Source organism: Macrotis lagotis, chromosome 6 (assembly GCF_037893015.1).
Source record: "Macrotis lagotis isolate mMagLag1 chromosome 6, bilby.v1.9.chrom.fasta, whole genome shotgun sequence".
NCBI classification, from domain to species: domain Eukaryota; kingdom Metazoa; phylum Chordata; class Mammalia; order Peramelemorphia; family Peramelidae; genus Macrotis; species Macrotis lagotis.
The window spans coordinates 44,132,926-44,153,910 of NC_133663.1; the positions used below are offsets into that span (position 1 = coordinate 44,132,926).

The window sequence follows — 20,985 nt, forward strand, 5'->3', positions numbered from 1 at the left end:
AATGACTCTAGATGACTAGCCTCCTGGTCTGACCCCATGTGTCATTTCTAATGATCTGATGTTGATATTGTGATTACTTTTGTGCTTAATCTCTTGGTATTTCCTGATTTTTCTCAAAAAAAAATCAGGAAATCACAATAAAGTTTCTGCTGGCAGCATGTCCATCTCAGTTCTAGTCAGGAAATGACTGGAAATAACTATGTTGAGGAAGGCGTTCCCTAAGAGACCTCATCAAAGTATCCCTGTTAAGTGTCCCAGGAAGGGGTGGGGTGGGGTGCCCGAAATGTTTTTGTACACTTGTGAGCACTTATCTTCCAGGTCTTGAAAACATTAAACTACCATTTCCCTAAGAAAATAGCTTTTTTTTTCTTGGCCTGCCTGTAATGCCCCCATTGAAATAATAGTTATTCCATTATGCTCTCATTTTTATTTGTCAATTGAAATTTTAAAATTGATTTAGAACAAGGGACATCGATAATGATGTTAATGATGGTGATGATAATGATTTCTTCTAGTATCCCAAGTTTCCTCTCCAAAGATTTAAATAAATAATCCTATAGTTTAAGCTGAATGCTAAATAGATTTCAGAAATAGAAGAGGAGTGGGTGTTTCCAACTTTCATTTTCTTTTTTTAATATGTTTTATTGAAATTTAAAATAAATATATTGTTAAAGTGACCCTCTCCTCATTTTAGAATCCTCCCTGCAGCTAAGCATAATAAACCAATATACTAGTCTTGACTAAAAATGTATACCTCATTCCATACATATGGTTCATCACCCCACAACTCTTCTCTCTGCTGGGAGGAAGGAGCAGCTCTAATCACATCGTTCCCCTGTTTCAGTAGTTCTTTAGAATATCTATTCTACAATGACCAAAGACTATCACCTTTAATTTAAAAAAAAATTACCTTATTATATAATTCTGTTATATCTCATACTTTATGTTTCTTCATTAAGGATGTGATTTCCCTCTCACCACATTCAACTTAGATTAATGTATACCATGGAAACAATGTAAAGACTAACAGACTGCCTTCTGTGGGGGGAGGGAAGCAAGATTAGGGGAAAAATTATAAAATTCAAAATAAATTAAATATTTCAAAAAAAAGAATATCTGTTCTACAATTTAAAGCTCTTCACAATGCCATACTTAGTTCATTTTGCCTGTTTCTCATAATCAGAATTCTATCTCCAACTTTTGGAATCTTCATCTTCCTCCCTTTATTTACAGCTCCAACACAAGTACCGCATTCTCCATGAGGAGTTTTCTGATCTCCCCAATTGTGTGCTTTCTCTACCCCATCCCCCACCCCATTATTTCATACTTATTATTCCATAAAGTTTAGAGTGATCTGTGGTTCTTAGTAAACTAGCTCCAGTAGACTCAGACTATTTTCAATTTTGCTTTTGTATTACTAGTGCCCGGCCCATAGTAGGCGATCCCTTCTGAATCACTGAACTGAATTTTATCAATTAATATCACAAAAAGATTCCAAATTTATTATCAAAGGGGGGGGAAGAGAACACTTAAGTGACCATATCACATTAAAGAATGTTGCCCAATTCCTCAGCAAACAATTCCCCTAACTACAATTCACTTCAAAGGGCTGGATGTTTCAGCTGGGATAAGTATCTGAAAATGTCTCTGAAGTTTAAGTTCAGCATTCCCATCAGTCTAGGAATCCATTCCCCTTGGATGGTTGTTAGTATCTCTCTCTAGGAGAACTACCATGGAATGACTAAAACCCAGTGATTTCAACACAAAGGTACTAGTGTTCACATTGTTGACAAATTTACCTATAATCACTCTAACTGCAGTGTTACAGCTCTCCCAGGAAAGACGTCTGGTCTGTTCCTTCAAAATGATAGGTGGTCAAAACAAATGATAGGTGGTCTCTGGTGAATTATTTTCTATTCATAACTCAAGTCCAGGGTCCCCTAAGGATTCAGTGCTGAGATTTAACACACAAAAAGGTCATTATCTCTCTTTGGCTCTCGTGGCTCCTCCACAAGTTAGAGTTTCACCAAGGAAATTACACAGTATATTCATGGTAGAGCTCATGCCTGGGTTTACCCAAAGACAGATAACAGGGTCCCCAGGATAATCATTCAAAGGCATAATTCTGCTGTAAGTATGAGGGGGCAACTTTTATTTCACCCAACAGAAGGTTCACCAGAGCCCCTGAATAGGAACATCTAAAACAATTGGATAACTCCTCAGTTTCTTCTCCTGCCCTCCTCAAGAAACTAAGCACACTTGAGACTTTTCCCAGGTTTCCCTTCACAGCCCTATCCCTGACCAAAATTAATATTATCACCTTATACTTTAGAATGTCCCCAGAAGCTGAACATACTTTGTGGATCATTGAATAAGAAGCCCTATTCCCTCTGAACTTCCACTGCCTGAGCAACCCACAGTCATAATAAGTGGTTGACAAATAGTCAATCTCTTGTCCACCCTTCCTGTGATATGATCACCCCTCCCACTACAAGGATCATATTGGTGACCCTCTTCCTTCTCCCATACTGCTGAAGAGGTGTTTATCGGTTAGAGACCAGCGTCCAAACTATCTCACTCGGGAACTCTGTATCACTCAAGGAAGAAACCACAAAGCCTGGACTCACCTCTTAGAAAAGACCATATGCTATATACTACCATACTACAAGGAAACTTGTAGCTACCATCTCTGGAGTTGGGCAAGTCCACTCTCAGGTTTCTCCTCTCAGGTCACTTGCCAATTCATATATCTCCCATCTCTTTTTTTCCTGCAAGAGTTAAGTGGCTAGTCAAGGTCACACAGCTAGGTAATTATTAAGTGTCTGAGGCTGGATTTGAATTCAGGTCCTCCTGACTCCAGGGCTGCTGCTCTATCCACTGTGCCACCTAACTTCCCCCATGTGCCTCTTCTTGAAGGAGCCATTTCCAAATTCTAGAGTGAGGTCTACAATGCCCTGAATATAATAAATAAAAAAATTTTAAAAGGAAATCCAAAAGAAACTGAACAAGCCTACCATGCTGGCTCATTTTTTAATAGACAAAAAAAAAAGTTGCTCCTTTCACTACACTTCATTCTTCTGAGTCCCAGCCAAACCAATCATCCTGGAGACAGTCCTGCTTCTGGAAATCAATTAAGAGTTCTGTGTGGTGATGAGTGGGAATACCCCACTTTTCTGGGGGATGTAATCCTCAGATGCCTCCAAACAAAGACTCATGCCTGCAATCTCTTTAAATTGACTGGAGAACCAAACTGATCAGAGATAATGCTAATGCTTCCCTAACTGTCCTTATAGAGAGCCTCCAGCCCTTGTCCTTAGCTTCCATCCCTTCCCCTCCCATGCCCACCAGGCTATAAACCTTTGACCCTGATACCTTCTCACCTCTTGCTGTATCAGGATCAGGGGGCTCAAGATGAAAGAAATCAGACAAATCCAAAGACATCTGATCTTGACATGCCAAGTCTCAGCTGCCGTCCTGATCTGATGCCAGATGATTTTCTAAAAACCAGCCTGGCAGCCTGCAGTGCAGGGCTACATTTTTTAAAGAGAAGGCCAGGCCAAACCAGGCTTTCTCTGAGTTAGTCAATTAGAGAGGGCTGGATAGACAACACAGTAGAGTAGAAGGAATTCTGAAGGCCAGAGACACCTGACTTTGAATTCACCTCTGGTACTTACTAACTGTATAAGGGTGGGCAACCTTGTACAGTCTGAGTTTTCTCATCTGTAACAAGGAGATAATAATTCCTGTAGCACCCACCTCATATAGCTGCCAAGTTCAGATGAAATGAGACCAAATAAGGACTGAATTAGTAATAAGGATATATAATTAGTTATGTACTATATACTATATATAGTTTTTGGCATCAGACTGGAAGCTCTTTGAGGCCAAGGACTGTCTTTTGATTTTCTTTATAATCTCAGTACTCGGTACAGTATCTGGCACAAGTTTAAAAAGTGTTGACTGATGGACCCAGTCATACAAATACTAGCCTTGTGTGCAAAGGATGGGACTAGAACCCCAGGTCCTCTTTTGCTCCAAGGTCAACTCCCTAGAGACTGTACCTCAGCTGTGGCTCAAACCTTAAAGTTGTGTAATTATAATGATTATTTGTATCACATTCCAGGGTTTCCACAGACTACTGTTGTCTGGTTAAGAGGCAGTGTGATATAGTAGAAAGAGTATTGGATTCACTGCCAGAAAGAACTCGGTTCAAATCATGCCTCTGTCCCTCACTATCTGAGTGATCATAGACAAGTCATTTACTCCTTGATCCTCAATTTCTCATTTGTAAAATGAGAGGACTGGCCTAGATAATCCCAAAGGTTTTTTCCAGGTAGGGCCAAGTGAAGTGAGAACCATTCTGCCTATTTCCTTCCCTTCCTCTCCTCTCCTTTCTCCTCTCTCCTCTACTTTTTCCTTTCCTTTTCCTTTCTCTTTTCCTTTTTTCTTCTTCTCTTTCTGCCTCCTTTTCCCTTCCCTCTCCCCTCCATCCTCTTTCCTTCCTTCTTTCTCTTTTTCCTTTCCCCTCCTTCCTCCCTTCCCTCTTTCCATCCTTCTCTCCTTCATTCTTTCCTTCCTTCCTCTCCTACTCTCTTCCTTCCTCCCTCTCATCCTTCATCCCTTCCTTCCCTTTCTTCCTCCCTTCCTCCCTCTTCTCCTCCCTTTCCTTATCTCCTTCCTTCTTCCTTCCATCCCTCCCTTGCTTCCTTCCTCCCTTCCTCTCTCCTTCCCTTCCCTTCTTACTTCCTCCCTCCTCTCTCCCTTCCTCTCTCCCTCCCTCCTTCCCTGCCTTCCTGTCATCCCTCCTTTCTTCCTCAAACACTGAATACCTTCTCTGTGCTAAGCCACACATGGCCCTCCTGTCCCTGAGTTCCACTCCTGCCTGGGGCCAAGCCTTATGTCCAAGCCAACTGTAAAGGCCTCCAGTTTAGAAGAGAAAGAACTGTCCAGGTCACTTTTTCCAAACTAATCATTCTTTCCTGGGCCCAGGCCTCTGTTGCCTAAAGCCTTAATATCCTGGATAAATGAAATGCACACAATCTACCCTTCACCCCCAGTCACAGGAAACAAAAAAGAAGAGCTCTCCAAGGGCATGGGGCCGGTGGGGGGAGTAGGAAGGGGGGGACCAGTGAGACACATCCTACCCAGTTCTGGACCCTCACACTGGGGTTGGCTGGCTCTTCCTCAACCCAACATGAACTGGACCACTCTCCCCACCCCACCCCTCCCTAGGACCCTGCTGGCTCCAGCTGCTCTGCTAACCAAGAACCTAGGACACTAGGGAGGCAGCTGCTGAATCATAAATTAGGCTGGAATTTCCATCAGGAGGTTTTCGATCCCATCAGATGCAGTCCTGCATCTCCCATGGGTGGGAGGATCAATGCTCCTCTGAAGGGAAAGCTCCTGGAGAATGATACGTGAGCCTCTAAGGGCTGCAGAGATGGACTGGTGCCCAAGCTGCCCATTGGAATTCCATCCAGAGATCCATCGGGCCCCTTGAGTTATTCTGAAAGACTGGCAAACCCAGAAATTATCTGCAGCTCTCAGAGGCTTCTGATGCTTTCAAACCCACTTTGAGTAGAAGAGAAAAATCACTGCCATCCTCCTCTCAGATCTTATGGTTCAAAGGGACCTTAGAAAGCCCCTTAATCCTATTCCCACATTTTTACAGAGGAGGAAACTGGGGCCCACAGTGGGAAAAAATTACTTGCCAGAGCTACAGAAGCACAGAACCAGAGCTGGAAGGCTTAGATGCCATCTGGTCTGACCACCATATTTTACAAAGCAGGAAACTGAGGCCCAGGGAGGAGTAATTTAGAACTGGGATTAGAGCCCATAAAGGAATCATTGACTTCTCACAATACAACAGTCCTGACTGTATTGAAAATAGACCTTTGATTTATTCTGTATCTTTGCTTTATCCCAGTAAGACAGCCAGATTTCATTTTGAAGGGCAGCCCCCTCCCACAGATCCTCTTCATAAAACAGCAGCATAGACAACTGGAAACTATATGCTGGATCATTCTCCTGGCCCCAAACAACTTGGACCAGGGAAAATCTCATCTAAAACATTTCTACGTCTTTCCAGCTGTTTACTCCAAATCTGGAGTGTCCCCACTCCTCCCCTTCCCACATACCATAACCCCAGGTTTCTCTCCCAGTTCTCTTGCTGACCCCAGGCCCTCCTTCCCTGACATTCTTAAGGCAATAACAACCCACTTTGACGGAGTCTCTCACACTCAGCCTTTGGCAGTCTCCCAGAAAGAATGGGAGTCTTGAAATATTCCCTTGATCTCTGTTAAAAGCATGCCAGCCCTAGTCCCCAGCTCCTACTATATAAGTGAAGCAGCTGATGTCCCTCTCAGAGGTATCTACTTACCCCTATGGCCAGGAACAAGAGAAGGAAGTGCCCCTGGCTCCCTCAAAGGGTCCAGTTGCACGCCCCCGTCCCTCCTCCAAGCTGCTGCCACCATTTCATGGCAAAGTTGGGGTCTGGGAAGGATGAAAAGGGAGCCACGAGTCCCCTGAAACCTAGCAGCAGCAGCAGCAAAGTGGTGCGTGTGCCCTCCTGGCTGGCAGACGGGTGGGCAGGCTGCCCAGCCCAGCCCAGTCCAGCCCTGGCGGCTGGCTGCAGAGAGGCGCTGTGGGAATGAGTTCACTGCAGGCTGAGAAGAGAGAGAGGCTGGTAGAGGGTAGCTGTGTGCTACTAGGATCAGGAAGGAGACCTTCCCTGAAGGACAGAGTCCCTCCCCTGCCAGGAACAAAAGCCCTTGGGGGGGGCGGGGAAGGGTGGGTCAAAGGGTTCTAAGTACTCAGTTTAGTTCCTTCCTAAGATTTGAGGTGCAGCAGGCTGGGTCCTTAACCTTTCCTGATTCTGGAAAAAAAATCTTTTTATTTTTAAACAAAGGGGATATTGTTTTAAACTCAATGAACCTGAATGGGGCACAGCTATTACCCAAGCAGCCCCCACAGCAATTGGGGTCATACCAGAGGTCCCTCCCTCCCCATGTATCCAAGGATATATGCTCAATTTGTCTAAAGTGTTCATTTAATCCATCAAGGCTGGCTCTTAATCCATCAAGGCTGGTTCAGAGGACCTGGGTACAAAGCTCCCCGTCTTCCATTTATTACTTTGAGCAAGGAACAACCTCTCTGGGTCTGACTTTCTTCATCTGTTAAAAAAATGAGAAATTTTGGACTAGATAATATGCATACTCTCCTCCAGTTTTGCCATTTATCATAACCTATTAACCTATGTAACCTACGATAATGACCTTAGTTTCCTTACCTGCTTTTTGTTTTTGTTTTTGCAAGGCAATGGGGTTAAGTGACTTGCCCAAGGTCACACAGTTAGGCAAATAATAAGTGTCTTAAGGTCATATTTGAACTCAGGTCCTCCTGACACCAGGGCCGGTGTTCTATCCACTGCGGCCCCCTCCTTACCTGTTAAAAACAAAGCATGATCACTTTTTAAAAACTTCTCTTATGTTTTTCCTTCCTAGCTCATGATTTTCTTACTTTTCCCTTAGTCCTAATTCTTTTTATACAAAATGACTAATATATAAATATATTAAACACAAATGTACAACCTATACCAGATTGTTTGCCACCAAGGGGAGGATGGAGGGAAGGGAGAGTGGTAGAAAATGTAACTTATAAATTTGCAAATGATAATGTTGAAAAACTGCCATAGCACGTAATTGGAAAAATAAAATATCAATTTAAATAAAAATAAAAACAAGAGAAGTATTGATATCTAAGTTCTGTGATTCTATCATCCTTCAGAGAAAAGAAAATTTCTCTGTGTTCATGCAGGGCCCCTCAGCCCTAGTTCTATGTGTTAATTCCCCTCCCTTGGCATCAGTCTTCCCCCACCTTTATAAAATGGGAGCATGAGACTAGGGAACCTCTCAAGTCTATCATGGTTCTAAATTCTATAATCCTTGGATAGGATTTCATAGAAGCTAGGATTGCTTTTGGAATTCCTTAGAAAGGAATGTCCCTCTACTAATATCAATTAGCAACTGTTCTGTTAACTTTAAAGAGCACAGAGAGGTCAAATGATTTTCTCAGAGTCACATAGCCAAGGGTACATGATAATTGGGAGCAGAAGCCTAGTTTTAATAATTACCCAGGGTTTCTTAACCTGGAGTATGCTGTCAATGGGGATCCAGGGAATATCTGATAAATGACTTATTGAAATTATTCTCTTTGTTTTATTCTATATATCTACAATAAACTCTAGAATTTTTTCTTTTTTATGTTGAACAGGAGATACTGGAGGGTTTACTGGAAGTCAATAGGTGTAGAAACTGCAATTATCTCTTGTAACTCTAAAACCACTGAAGTGAGGACAATAGAGACACACACCATTGACCAGACCCCAAAGGCCCCTTGGATTTTGTCAGTACCTATCCTTACAGATGACTCTGGAAAGGTGGAACAAATGATTCTGTCCTGCTCAATTGTAGGGTCCCAGTATGTGAAGTAGGGATCAATGGATCCTTATTGAAGAAGCTCATGGGGCTTAGGAGAGGAAGACAATATGCAAAGTGAGAGACTGCTCATTTGCAGGGATGCCATGCAGCCATCCCCATCAAAACTACCACTGGAAAACACTCGGTGGAATGACTATTCTGCATACAGTATGGTTATACATTTTCTCTCAATTCCCACATTTTTTCCCACTATAGAATGAGTCAAGGAAAAGCAATAAAACAGTATGGGGATAAAGGAAGAAAGATTCAAGAGATGGAAAATCTTGATCCCATATGACCTTGAGATCCAGGCCACATTACCTCATTAAGTTCTCATTCCAGCTATATTGGTCTTCTTGTCCTTCCCCAAATAGAAATTCCATTTCCTACCTCCATGTCTTTGCAAAGACTCCTGCATGCTTAGAATACATTCTTTTTTTAATTTAATATTTATTTATTCTCATTTTTTACAATTTTTAACACATTAATAAAATATTCTTGTTTAAGAGTAAACAAAATACCCCCTCCCTCCAAAAAATATAAACTCACTTGAGCAATAAAGGGGGGGAGAAAAAAATTAAAATTAAAATTAAAAAAATAATAGTAATAATTGTAGGTATGGCCAGGTGGTGCAGTGGACAGAGCACCAGCCCTGGAGCCAGGAACACCAAAGCCCATATCTGGCCCCATATACCCAACAATCACCCAGCTGTGTGACATGAAAGCCACCCCAACCCCACTGCTCTGCAAAAACCAAAAAAAAAAAAGACCTAAAATAAAATAAAATAGTAATAATAGTAGGGGTGGCTAGTTGGCGGACAGAGCACTGGCCCTTGAGCCAGGAGCACCCGGGTCCGAATCTGGCCTCAGACGATCACCCTGCTATGCGGCCCCAGGCAGGCCACCCAGCCCTATTTGCCCTGCACCCTCCCCCAAATAATAATAATAATAATAATAATAATAATAATAATAATGAAATGTGCTTCAGTCTGTGTTCCAACACCACCAACACTGTCACAGGTGGAGCACATTCTTTATGATAAGTCCATCACAAAAATTACTTCCATATTTTTCCACTGTTGCCATTGCTGACCGCAACTCCTTCTTTTCGTATTTCTCCACAACCATGTACTATATTTTCTCTCTCCTTTCACTCTGACTCTGCTGTAGGGTAGCTGAGTGGCACAGCAGACAGATCCCTGGTCCTGGGGCCAAGAGGCCCTGAGCCCCCCTACCACCCCTTAGGCCCAGCATCCACCTGGCCCTATGGTCCCAGACAGGCCTTCCAATCCCAGCCCCTTGCAAGAAGTAAAAAAGAAAATGTGTTATATCTGACCACTCTCCCCCCATGGTCCATCTTCTCCTCCTTCATTCATATCCCCACCCCTTCCCCCTGTCCCCGCTCTCCTTCTTACTCCAGATGTCTATACCCCATTGAGTATATATGCTGTTTCCTCTCCTAGTCACCCCTGATGAGAGCAAAGATTCCCTCATTCCCCCTTGTCTTCTCCCTTTCCATATCATTGCAATAGCTCATTGTAATAAAGAAAAATCTTATTATATGAAATATCTTGGCCTATTCCTCCTCTCCTTTTTCTTTCTCCCATTACATTTCCCTTTTTTCTATTGACTCCATTTTTACACCATATTTTATCTTCAAATTCAGCTTTCTCCTGTGCTTCATCTATAAAAGCTCCTTCTACCTGCTCTGTTAATTGAGAAGGTTCATATGAGTATTATCAGTGTCATTTTTCTATGCAGGAATACATGCAGTTCATCATCATTAAGTCCCTCATATTTTCTCCTTCTCCTTCGATCTTTATGCTTCACCTGAGTCCTGTATTTGAAGATGAAACCTTCTGTTCAGCTCTGGCCATTCCAATAGGAACATTTGAAATGCCCCTGGTTCACTGAAAGTCCATCTTTTTCCCTGGAAGAGGACATTCAGTTCTGCTGGGTAATTGATTCTCAGTTGCATTCTAAGCTCTTTTACCTTCCGATATATTATATCCCAAGCCCTATGAGCTTTTAATGTAGTTGCTGCTAAGTCCTGTGAGATCCTGATTGCAGGTCCACGATATTTGAATTGTGTCCTTCTGGCTGCTTGTAATATTTTATCTTTGACTTGGGAGTTCTGGAACTTAGCTATAATATTCCTGGGGGTTTGTTTTTTGGGATCTCTTTCTCAGGGGGATCTGGGGATTGTCTCCATTTCTATTTTGCCCCCTGCTTCTAGGATATCAGGGCAATTTTCCTGTAGTAATTCTTTGAAAATGATGTCAAGGCTCTTTTCCTGATCATGACTTTCAGGTATTCCAATAATTTTTAAATTATCTTTCCTAAATCTGTTTTCCATATCAGTTGTTTTTTCAAGGAGATGTTTCACATTTTTCTTGTAATTTTTCATTCTTTTGGTTTGGAAGTATTGAGTCCTGATTTCTCATAAATTCATAAATCTCCCTGAGTTCTATTCTTTGTCTGAAGGATTTGTTTTCCTCAGAGAGCTTTCTTATCTCTTTTTCCATCTGGCCAATTCTGCTTTTTAAAGCATTCTTCTCCTCAATAACTTTTTGGACTGTTTTATCCATCTGACCTAAGCTGGATTTTAGCATGCTATTTTCTTCAGCATTTTTTTGACTAAGATGCTGACTTCATTTTCATGTTTTTCGTGCATCTCTCTCCTTTCTTTTCCCAGTTTTTCTTCTAACTCCCTCATTTGATTTTCTTTTTTTCCTTTTTCTTTTTTTTTTTAGATTTTTTGCAAGGCAAATGGGGTTAAGTGGCTTGCCCAAGGCCACACTAGGTAATTATTAGGTGTCTGAGACCAGATTTGAACCCAGGTATGCCTGACTCCAATGCCAGTGCTTTATCCACTATGCCACCTAGCTGCCCCTCTCATTTGATTTTCAAAGTCTTTTTTGAGCTCTGTCATAGTCTGAGCCCAATTTCTGTTTTTCTTGGAGTCTTCAGATGCAGGAGCTTGTGCTTCCTCATCTTCAGACTGAGCGTTTTGATCCTTCTTGGGCTCACAGGCAAAATATTTCTCAATGGTTTTCCTCTTATTTCTCTGCTTGCTCATTTTCCAAGCCTTAGCCTGTTTTGGGGGGTGCTTCCTGAGCTTTTGGGACACTCCCACAAGAGTCTCAGTGTGTGAGGCTCTGTCCTCCCTCCTGGTCTGGGAATGACCATATGTGCCCCCCTCTGCCATGGGGCTGAGGTGCCGGGAGGCCCTGCTGTTCTTTGGGGGGGCCTAGACTGCGATCAGGATCTGAATGTGGTCAGAGCCCCAGAGTCCTGTTCCAGGGGCAGAGGACAGAGCTCTGCAGTCTCTCTTCACTCCCCTCCCTCAGTTCAATGGACTCATGTCCTGGGGGCTCCTGCTTACCGGCTCTGCCTGCTTCTGGTTCCTGGATCTGGGCTGCCTTGGCCATGCTGCTGGCTGTGTGCCCTGAGGGCTGAGCTTCACGTGCTCGCTCTGGCAGGTTCCCCCCTCTGTTCCCCCAAGTTGTTCCTGGTGCTCCCCGGGGTGTAGATCAGGTAAAGCCCCTGCTGCCATGAGCTGCGGCTCCCAGCAATCTGGGGCTGCCTCTGGGAGGCTGAAGTTGTTTCACTCTGGCGGGACACCCCTCCAACTCCAAGGAGCAGAGCCTTTCTGCTCTTTTCCAGGTTTCCTTGAGTAGGAGAACTGCCTCACTGGGTTCTTCTGTGAGTTCTGTCTCTCGAAAATTTAGTTAGAGTCCTTAGTTTAGAAGTTTTATCTAGAATACATTCCTTCCCCACTCTACTTTGTGGTTTTCCTAGTTCCTTTCAAAGTACAAGTTGGATACCTTTTCTGATACTCAGAAGTTACTAATGTTGCCTCTTCCATTTCTTTATATTAGTTCTGAATAGATTGAGTATAAATGTGTATATACTGATCTGTATGTAAGTTATTTCCCTTTAATAAAACTCAATGAAGGGGTGGCTAGGTGGCACAGTGGTTAAAGCACCGGCCTTGGAGTCAGGAGTACCTGGGTTCAAATCCAGTCTCAGACACTTAATAATTACCTAGCCGTGTGGCCTTGGGCAAGCCACTTAACCCCATTTGCCTTGCAAAAGCCTAAAAAAAAAGAGAGAAATGAGGTCTTTATCAGAAAAATTGTTTCAAAACTCAATGAGGACAATTTTTGTTTTTTGAAAATAGATTCATTTTTATTTTTCTATCTTTAGTAGCTAGCTCAGTACCTAGTACAGAGTAGGCTTTTAATAAATCAATAAATCATTGGATTAAATGAGATATCTATCCTGTTCCTTCTCTAGCAGTGTAAAAAGGTGGTGGGAATGGGGTAAGGGGCAGCCAGGGGAGGATGGGGTCAAGGAGCAGAGGAGACTGCAGAGCAAGAAGCTGCTGAACCAAGAGTCTCCTGACAAATGTCAGGGGTCTGTCTTTGCTCCTATATTGCCTAATCTTTTTCTCCTCATCATCTTTGATAAGGTATGGGTGACACATCTGTCAAATCTAGTGGTGGCTCAAAATTGAGAGGAAGAGTCAATATATTGAACAAAAGCATGAGGATTTAAAAAAGCAAACAACCCTCTAGTACCTAGACTGTGGTGGATTTTGATAGGAATAAATATAAAACCAAAAAATCAACTTCACAAGGGCAAACTGAGAGAGACTAATTAGGCAGCACTTCATCTGAAAAAGAGTGAAGAGTCTTGGTGAACCAGAAGCACAATATGAATCTTTAGTATAATACAGCAATTAAAAAAAATCAAGGATAATCTTAGGACACTGAGTCTAGGACTACAGAGACTATATAGTTTTGTTGTCCTCTGCCCTGCTCAGACCATTCTGGGACCCTGTTGTATTCAGTTCTGGGAACCACATTTTAGAAAGACCATGAGTGATAAACAGGAGGGAATCTAAGAGGATGGGAGCAAAGTAGTGATAAATCTCGATATCCTGCCATTAAAATATGAATTGAAGGAACTGGGGTGTTCTATCTACAGAAGAAAAGACTTCCTGATTCCTGTGGTCAAATATCTTGTAGTTGAAGATGTTCAAGAGGGACTAGAGCTGACCAGTTTGACCCCAAAAGAGCTATGGGTGGATAATTCAGTGAATATGACTTGGGTCAAAGATAAAGAAAAACTTCTTAACTGTTAAGAGTTATTTGAAAAATGTCATATCACCAGAAAGGATAATGATCATTGTTGGAAGGGTTGTGGGAAATCTAGGACACTATTACACTGTTGGTGGAGCTGTGAACTCATCCAACCTTTGTGGAGAGAAGTTTGGAACTATAGGCAACAAAAATGAACATACCCTTTGATCCAGCAATAGCACTACTGGGTCTGTACGCTAAAGAGATGATGAAAAAGGGTAAAAACATCACTTGTACAAAAATATTTATAGTAGTGTGGTGGCAAAGAACTGGAAATCAAGTAAATGTCCTTCAATTGGGGAATGGCTTAGCAATCTGTGGTATATGTATGTCATGGAACACTATTGTTCTATTAGAAACCAGGAGGGATGGGATTTCAGGGAAGCTTAGAGGTATTCGCATGAACTGATACTGAGTGAGACGAGCAGAACCAGAAAAACAGTGTACACCCTAACAGCAACATGGGGGTGATGATCAACCTTTATGGACTCGCTCATTCCATCAGTGCAACAATCAGGGACAATTTTGGGCTGTCTGCAAAGGAGAATACCATCTGTATCCAGAGAAAGAGCCGTGGAGTTTGGGACTATTCCCTTTAATTTAGGAAAAAAACCAGATATCTTATTGTCTGATCTTGTTACCTCTTAGACTTCTTGTCTCTTCCTTAAGGATATGATTTCTCTCTCATCACACTGAATTTGAATCAATGTACAACATGGAAACAAAGTAAAGACTGACAGATTGCTTACAGGTGGGGGGAGGAGGGAAGTAAGATTGGGGGGAAACTTGTAAAACTCAAATAATATCTTTAATAAAAAAGAGAAAAATATCATATCATAGAATCATGGGTGTAGAATTGGGCAGGACCTTAGAAGTCTTTTAGTTCAACTCCTGCATTTGGCTGATGAGGAGGCTGAGGTTCAAAGATGGGAATTAATGTGTCCAAGGCTACATGGACAGAATAGGAAGATTTGAATCCTGGCAGGTACAGGGGGTACTCTACTGCCTCTCCCATGGGTAACAGATTGTCTCTTCACAGAAGGGATATCAAATAAGAACATTGGTATAGGTCGTCATAAACCCTAAAGAACTATATAAATCTGTACATATATGTGCACACACACACATATGTATATATTTATAGTGCTAGCATTTGGAGAGCTCTACATATAGAGAACGCATATATATTATATTCACAGTTCTCCCTTCCACATCACAACTTTCCCATCATGGTTTCAATATATCATGAGTTGGCATAAGAAAATAAATGGGATATTGAGGGGAGTTTTGCAGAAGATAACTTGTGAAGGGCAGCTGATGACACAGAGACTATGACCAAATTCTTATTCCCAAATTTAATCATAAAGTACTATAAACCCTTCGTTGGCACAAAAGAAGAAAAAAAAATCAGACTTCTTCTCTGGTATGAAGGGCTAAAAAATTTTACACAGATTTTCCAGATTGTGGGGATGCTACACCCCTAATCCCCGTGATATAGAAGGTTTAATTGTAAAGGATTTACATATGCCTATAAATATATAATGGTAGATATCACTCATAAATAGCACTTACAGATACATATAAATGTAATATATGTATATATTATATAAGCTGGGCAGCCAGGTGGTGTAGTAGGTAGAACACTGAACCTGGAATCAAGGAGACATAAGTTCAAGTCAACTTATTAGCTGTGTGATCCTGGACAAGCATTTAACCTCGTTTACCTCAGTTTCCTCATCTGTAAAATGAGTTGGAGAAGGAAATAGCAAACCATTCCAATCTCTTTGCCATGAAAACTCCAAATGAGGTCATGAAGAGTTAGATATGTTGAAATGACTCAGGAACAACAACAATATACTATATCAATTTATATGTGCATAATATAAATTTTTATATTATTTCATAGCTATGTAAAAGAAAAATATTTTATAAAATATTTATATAAACATGCTTATGTATTATAATATGAAATATTAATCTTTGCAACTGTTTATTATAAAAGATATATAAACATAAACATATAATAAATATTATACATAATACATAAACCTATATTAATTTATATAAAATATGTCATATATTTAGAATATATTAAACTAAGTGTGAGTTTCTATAAATATATGTTCATACGTTTATAGTATTAATATATTAGTTATAAAATGTTTGATATTTATAGTATATTAATAGGATGCTAACTTACATACATATAAAATGTTATATATAACAAATAGACATGCTAATTATAAACAGAGCTGTATATAAAATGTATATATGAATGTGTGCACATATGCACATATGCATATATATATATATATATATATATATATATATATATATATATATATATATATTTAGGGACCTTGGTTTCCTCAACTATAAAATGATTAGTTGGTCCCTTCCAATTAATGATTTAGCAACAATCCCTTTCAGACCTAAATCCACAATCCCGATACTTTCTGAATAGTTATAATGGTTAAAAACAAGCTTTTCCTCACCATAAGCCTACCTCTGCCTCTCTATATATCTTCCTCTCATGTTCCTCCTTCTGCCCTCTGGGTCAAGCTGACCCAGTCAGTCTGACTCACCTCTGTGGTCCCTTTTAGGTCAAAATCTATGATTTAATGAATCTTGAGAATACAAAGACTCTCTGGAAGGATAGATGTGTCACCAAGGCAGCGAGGGGCCCTAAATTCTGGGCTAGGAGGGTACAGTAGACCACATGCTTTGCTTGCTGGTCTGGCTCCATGGGAATTCTTAAAGATCATTTTCAGTTCTCTTGACATAGTCCCATCTTGGCAGCTTCTTGTCATTAGGAAAAAAACAGATATAAGGCTTTTTAATCAAAAGAAAAATTTAGGATAAATGAGAAAGAATGGCTTAGACTCAAATTTTGATGAGAGTTTTTGGCTAAATTCCTCTATTGGTATTGTGCCAAGTTTTACCAGTCAAGACTCCACAGGCGAGGTTGTTCTTGAACTCTTTAGCAATAAAGGATTAGTGGGCTGTAGCTGAAAAAGTACTAGTCTGAGCAATAGAACAACTGCATCCCAGCTCCAGTTGGGCTACTAGTTAGCTGTGTGACCTTGATCAAGTCCCTTCCCTTCTCTAGAATGCAGTTTCCATTCTACAGAAAGAGGATGGTTCCCTTCCATCTATGAGGAGAGGACAAGAAACTCTCTGAAGAAATGGAGGGGGAGGGACACATGCATGAAAAAGCATAAGAAACAGTCATACAATCTGGATGAGTCTGAGGGCAGAGGCATAGCTAGGAACACCCCAAGATGGTTCTTCTAAGTCTTTAACTCACAGAAATCCAGGACAGACAGGAGAAAGGTGAAGGTGGACTAACTTTCCTCTACCATGTATGTGTATCCTTGCCTCTACAGCTAAAGCAACCCAAAATCTCCTGTGCCATGCCCAAAATACCTGTCATTGGTGATCGGCCACTACCTTAGATATGCCAGGCGATTCAAGCCTGGCCTAGGTGAAATCTTAAGAATTCTGACTAGGGGCAGCTAGGTGGCGCAGTGAATAGAGCACAGGCCCTGGAGTCAGGGGTTCAAATCCAGCCTCAAACACTTAATAATTACCTAGCTGGGTGGCCTTCGGCAAGCCACTTAACCACATTGCCTTGCAAAAAGAAAAACCTAAAAAAAATATAAGTATTCTGATTCAGTGTCTCCCCATTGTCAGTCTCAGACAGGGAGGCATAGTTTACCTCTGTGCATAAGCTTAAAAAGCAAATAAGAGAATAGAGCAATCAAGAAACCTAGGGCCATCTTAGGGTGCATCAGGCCACATCTGAACTCAGGTCTTAGTGTCATATTTTAGAGATACCAGAAATCTGGAAAGATTGATATGAATGACAATAAAGGTTGATGGATTGACTGACTAGGGAGTGCACAAGAGGCAAGACCTAGCAAAGGTCTCTCTGCCAAAGACCCTTTGTTTTTAATTCTATTTGTTTCTATTCAAGAAACAATATTAAGTGCTATGAGGGGCAATGGGGATGCAAACAAAGGGGAAATCAGTCTGACCCACAAGTCACTTACATTGTAGGAGACATGATTCAGGTATTCACTGCCTCTGTGTCTAAGGACCTTCAGCCCACCTTACATTACCCTTCTCCCCAGAATCCAGATGATGAAAGAGAACAAAACTTAAATTGTAAAACGGTGCCCTTAGACCTTGGCCAGATCTGACAGTTCCATAAAACAAGGAACATTCATCAGAGGGATAGCTGCTAAGGGGGCCGCAAGGGGTCCAGTCTTTTCACCTCAGTCTTTTCACCAGATCAGGACGCAAGGAAAAGTTCATGACCTGCAACTGCTGCTGAAGGCTGCAATTCAATAGAAACACAATAGTAGGAAATGCTGCCCTGGCCCACCACCAAAAAAGCACACTCCCTATAGAGCCATTAAATCATCAATGTTAGAGACCTATTAAAAACAACGTAAGAGGCAGGATAGTATAACAGAAAGAACACCGGGGCAGCTAGGTGGCGCAGTGGATAGAGCCTTGGAGTCATGAGGACCTGAGTTCAATTCCAGCCTCAGACACTTAATAATTACCTAGCTGTGTGGCCTTGGGCAAGCCACTTAACCCCATTGCCTTGAAAAAATCTTTAAAAAAAAAAAGAAAAAAAAAGAAAGAACACCAAGTTTAGAGTTGGGGACCTGAGTTCAAATCCTACCTTAGATATTTAGTGCAACCTTTGGAATGTCATTTCAGTGAGCCTCAGTTTCCCCCTCTGTCTAATGAATAGTTTAGGCTGGGAAAGTGAAGAAGAAAAATTGTAAAACTCAAAACTTTTCAAAAAATAGGATTGGTAGAAACCACCATTTATGTAATTGGAAAACAAACAAAATACTTATATAATGAAACAAATGAAAAAATAAATAGTTTTAAGCTACATGGCCTTTCAGGAGTCTTCTACCTCCAGATCTATAATTGAATTCTTTTCCCTTTCCCTGTAGAGCATGTTCCCTAAGAGCATTTATCCTGCTTAGCTCCTGTTCTTGAAAATAGCAACCAAGATGGGAAACAGTTCATTAACTCTGAAAGCAAAATATTTGAAAAGTCAGAGTTTAATAGAGGTGAATAATAACACTTCATCAGAAAGGCAAGAGTTTAAGAAATTACTTATAAACTAACATTTAAAAAACTAACCAAATAAATAACTCTCTCCTGGTCAGATCATCAGAATGATGATGATGATGATGATGATGATGATGGTGAATAGCTAGCATTTATATAGCACTTTAATGTTTGCAAAACATTTAACAAACATCACCTCATTTTATCATAACAACCTTTATCATTTCCATTTTATAGATATGAGGAGTGAGGCAGACAGAGACCAAGTCACCTGTCCACTGTTACAAAGCTAGAAAGTATCCAAGGCAGCAAGTCATCTTGATTCCAAGTCTAGGATTAAATTTACTATTATAACTAGATGTTTTTAGAGGATAGGAGCAATGATACATTGCCCTACCCTATCCTTCCAACCAGATTTAGAAGAAAAGAGATGAACCAATATTTTCAGAGACAAAAGAAGGTGCTCCCTTCCAAATCATGACTGTTTCAGAAAAGTCTTTCAGATTCTACTCTTTTGTCTTGAAAACCAGAGGGACTGAGCTATGGTATTCATATGTATGTCTACACATTTGAATAAACACTCTGATTTCACTGAATTTTATTGGTTTCACTGACTTTAACTCATTAGCCGGTGCTCTTTCCCCCATATCAAGAGCTATAATGTTTGAATCTTGCCTCTCCTATCTGGATTTCAACCTCAATTTCTGCAACTGTCAGCTAGGCAGAAAGATTCAGTCCCCATGTGCCTTCCAATGTGGAAATCAATTCTACCAATACAGATCAACAACTGTTCTGCAGTCTGCAGTTTATAGTCTTAGAAAGTTGTCTGCAGGGATGGAGAAGTCTAGTGACTTGCCCCGGGTAAAACCACTAGTGTCTGTCATAGACAAGACTCAAAACTTGGCATTCTTGACACTGAGACTGGTTCTCTATCAATTATGCCACATTTTCTCTATTTAACATAATGATAAAATTATGACTCCAGACGATTAAAAATAAAAATATAGATGTCACAAAAGTCATTGTAATTTTAAACTTTGTCAGCTTAAAACTACAGAAAGGTTTTTTTTTGTGATATCCTGTATTTAATCAGCATTAACAAGTGCCAGGGACACCATCTAGAAAAGTGGCAGACAGAGGGCTAGCAATGTCTCATTGGTCTGTCCCCCATAGATCTGGGGTGACGACAAGGAAAAGGAGACATGGGAAATCAGCCTGTTTCTTCTGTCTCAAGATGACCTTCATCCTAGGTGACTCAATTAGATGATCCACCCACCTCAGGTGTTTACTAGCTCTGTGACCCTGGGCAAATCACAACTTCTCTTCATCTTGGTTTCCTCATCTGTAAAATGTGAATAATCATATCACACCATACTTTACAAATATCAAATAGATTATCAAATGAGATTATGTAAAATATTTCACAAACCTTAAAAAGTTCAATATAAACATTGACATTATTATTGTGATTATTACAGATAAAAATAGAGGATGGGGTTGGTTAATTAAAGTTGGATATGGAGGCAAAGCACCTAAAAGTGTGAGAACAAACCTATTTCAACAACTTTCGAGATGGAAGGGGAAGAAAAAAACAACACAAGAAAGTACTGAGTCAGAAAGCAAAGATGGCTACAAGTGCAGATCGTGTCTTAGGCACTCTCTCATAAATCTTCGAAACTAAGGACTTTAACCACATTTTCGAAAGACAGAACCCACAGAGGGACCCAGAGAGGCAGTTCTCCTACTCAAGGTAACCTGGAAAAGAGCAGAAAGGCTCTGCTCCCCGGGATCGGAGGGGTGGCCCACCAGAGGGGTGGCCCACCAGAGTGAAAGAACTTCAGCCTCCCAGAGGTAGCCCCAGGGTGCTGGGAGCCGCGGCTCACAGCAGAGGGGGAGTTTCCTGAGCTACACCCCAGGGAGCACCGGCACAAATTGGGGGAAGGGGGGGGGGAGACCTCTGCCAGAGCAAGCATGTGAAGTCCAGTCTTCAGGGCACACAGTGAGCAGCATGGCCAAGGCAGTCCAGAGCCTTAAACAGAAGAAGGCGGAGCAGGTAAGCAGGAGCCCCCAGGGCATGAGCCCATTGAACCTAGGGAGGGAAATGAAGAGAGACGCAGAGCTTTGTCCTCTGCCCCTGGAACAGGACTCTGGGGCTCTGACCACATTCAGATCCTGATCGCAGTCTAGGCCCCCCCATAGAACAGCAGGGCCCCCCCCACCTCAGCCCCGTGGCAGAGGGGGGTGCATATGGTCATTCACAGACC

General features: G+C 41.4%; 1 protein-coding gene across 6 annotated transcripts in view; it reads right to left on the minus strand.

Annotated features, from left to right (window-relative positions):
- Positions 1-20,985, minus strand: part of MCF2L2 (MCF.2 cell line derived transforming sequence-like 2) — a 377,565-nt gene that overhangs the window by 276,624 nt on the left and 79,956 nt on the right. Inside the window, exon 1 of one of the 6 annotated variants that reach the window (XM_074191032.1) lies at positions 6,380-6,635. The exons of 3 other annotated variants lie outside the window; for them this stretch is intronic. In XM_074191032.1, coding sequence (XP_074047133.1) covers positions 6,380-6,473 — 94 coding nt within the window. In that variant the 5' untranslated portion in view covers positions 6,474-6,635. Of the gene's footprint in view, positions 1-6,379; positions 6,636-20,985 lie in introns of those variants that run through there. 2 more of the 6 variants (XM_074191031.1, XM_074191035.1) reach the window with 2 other exon arrangements.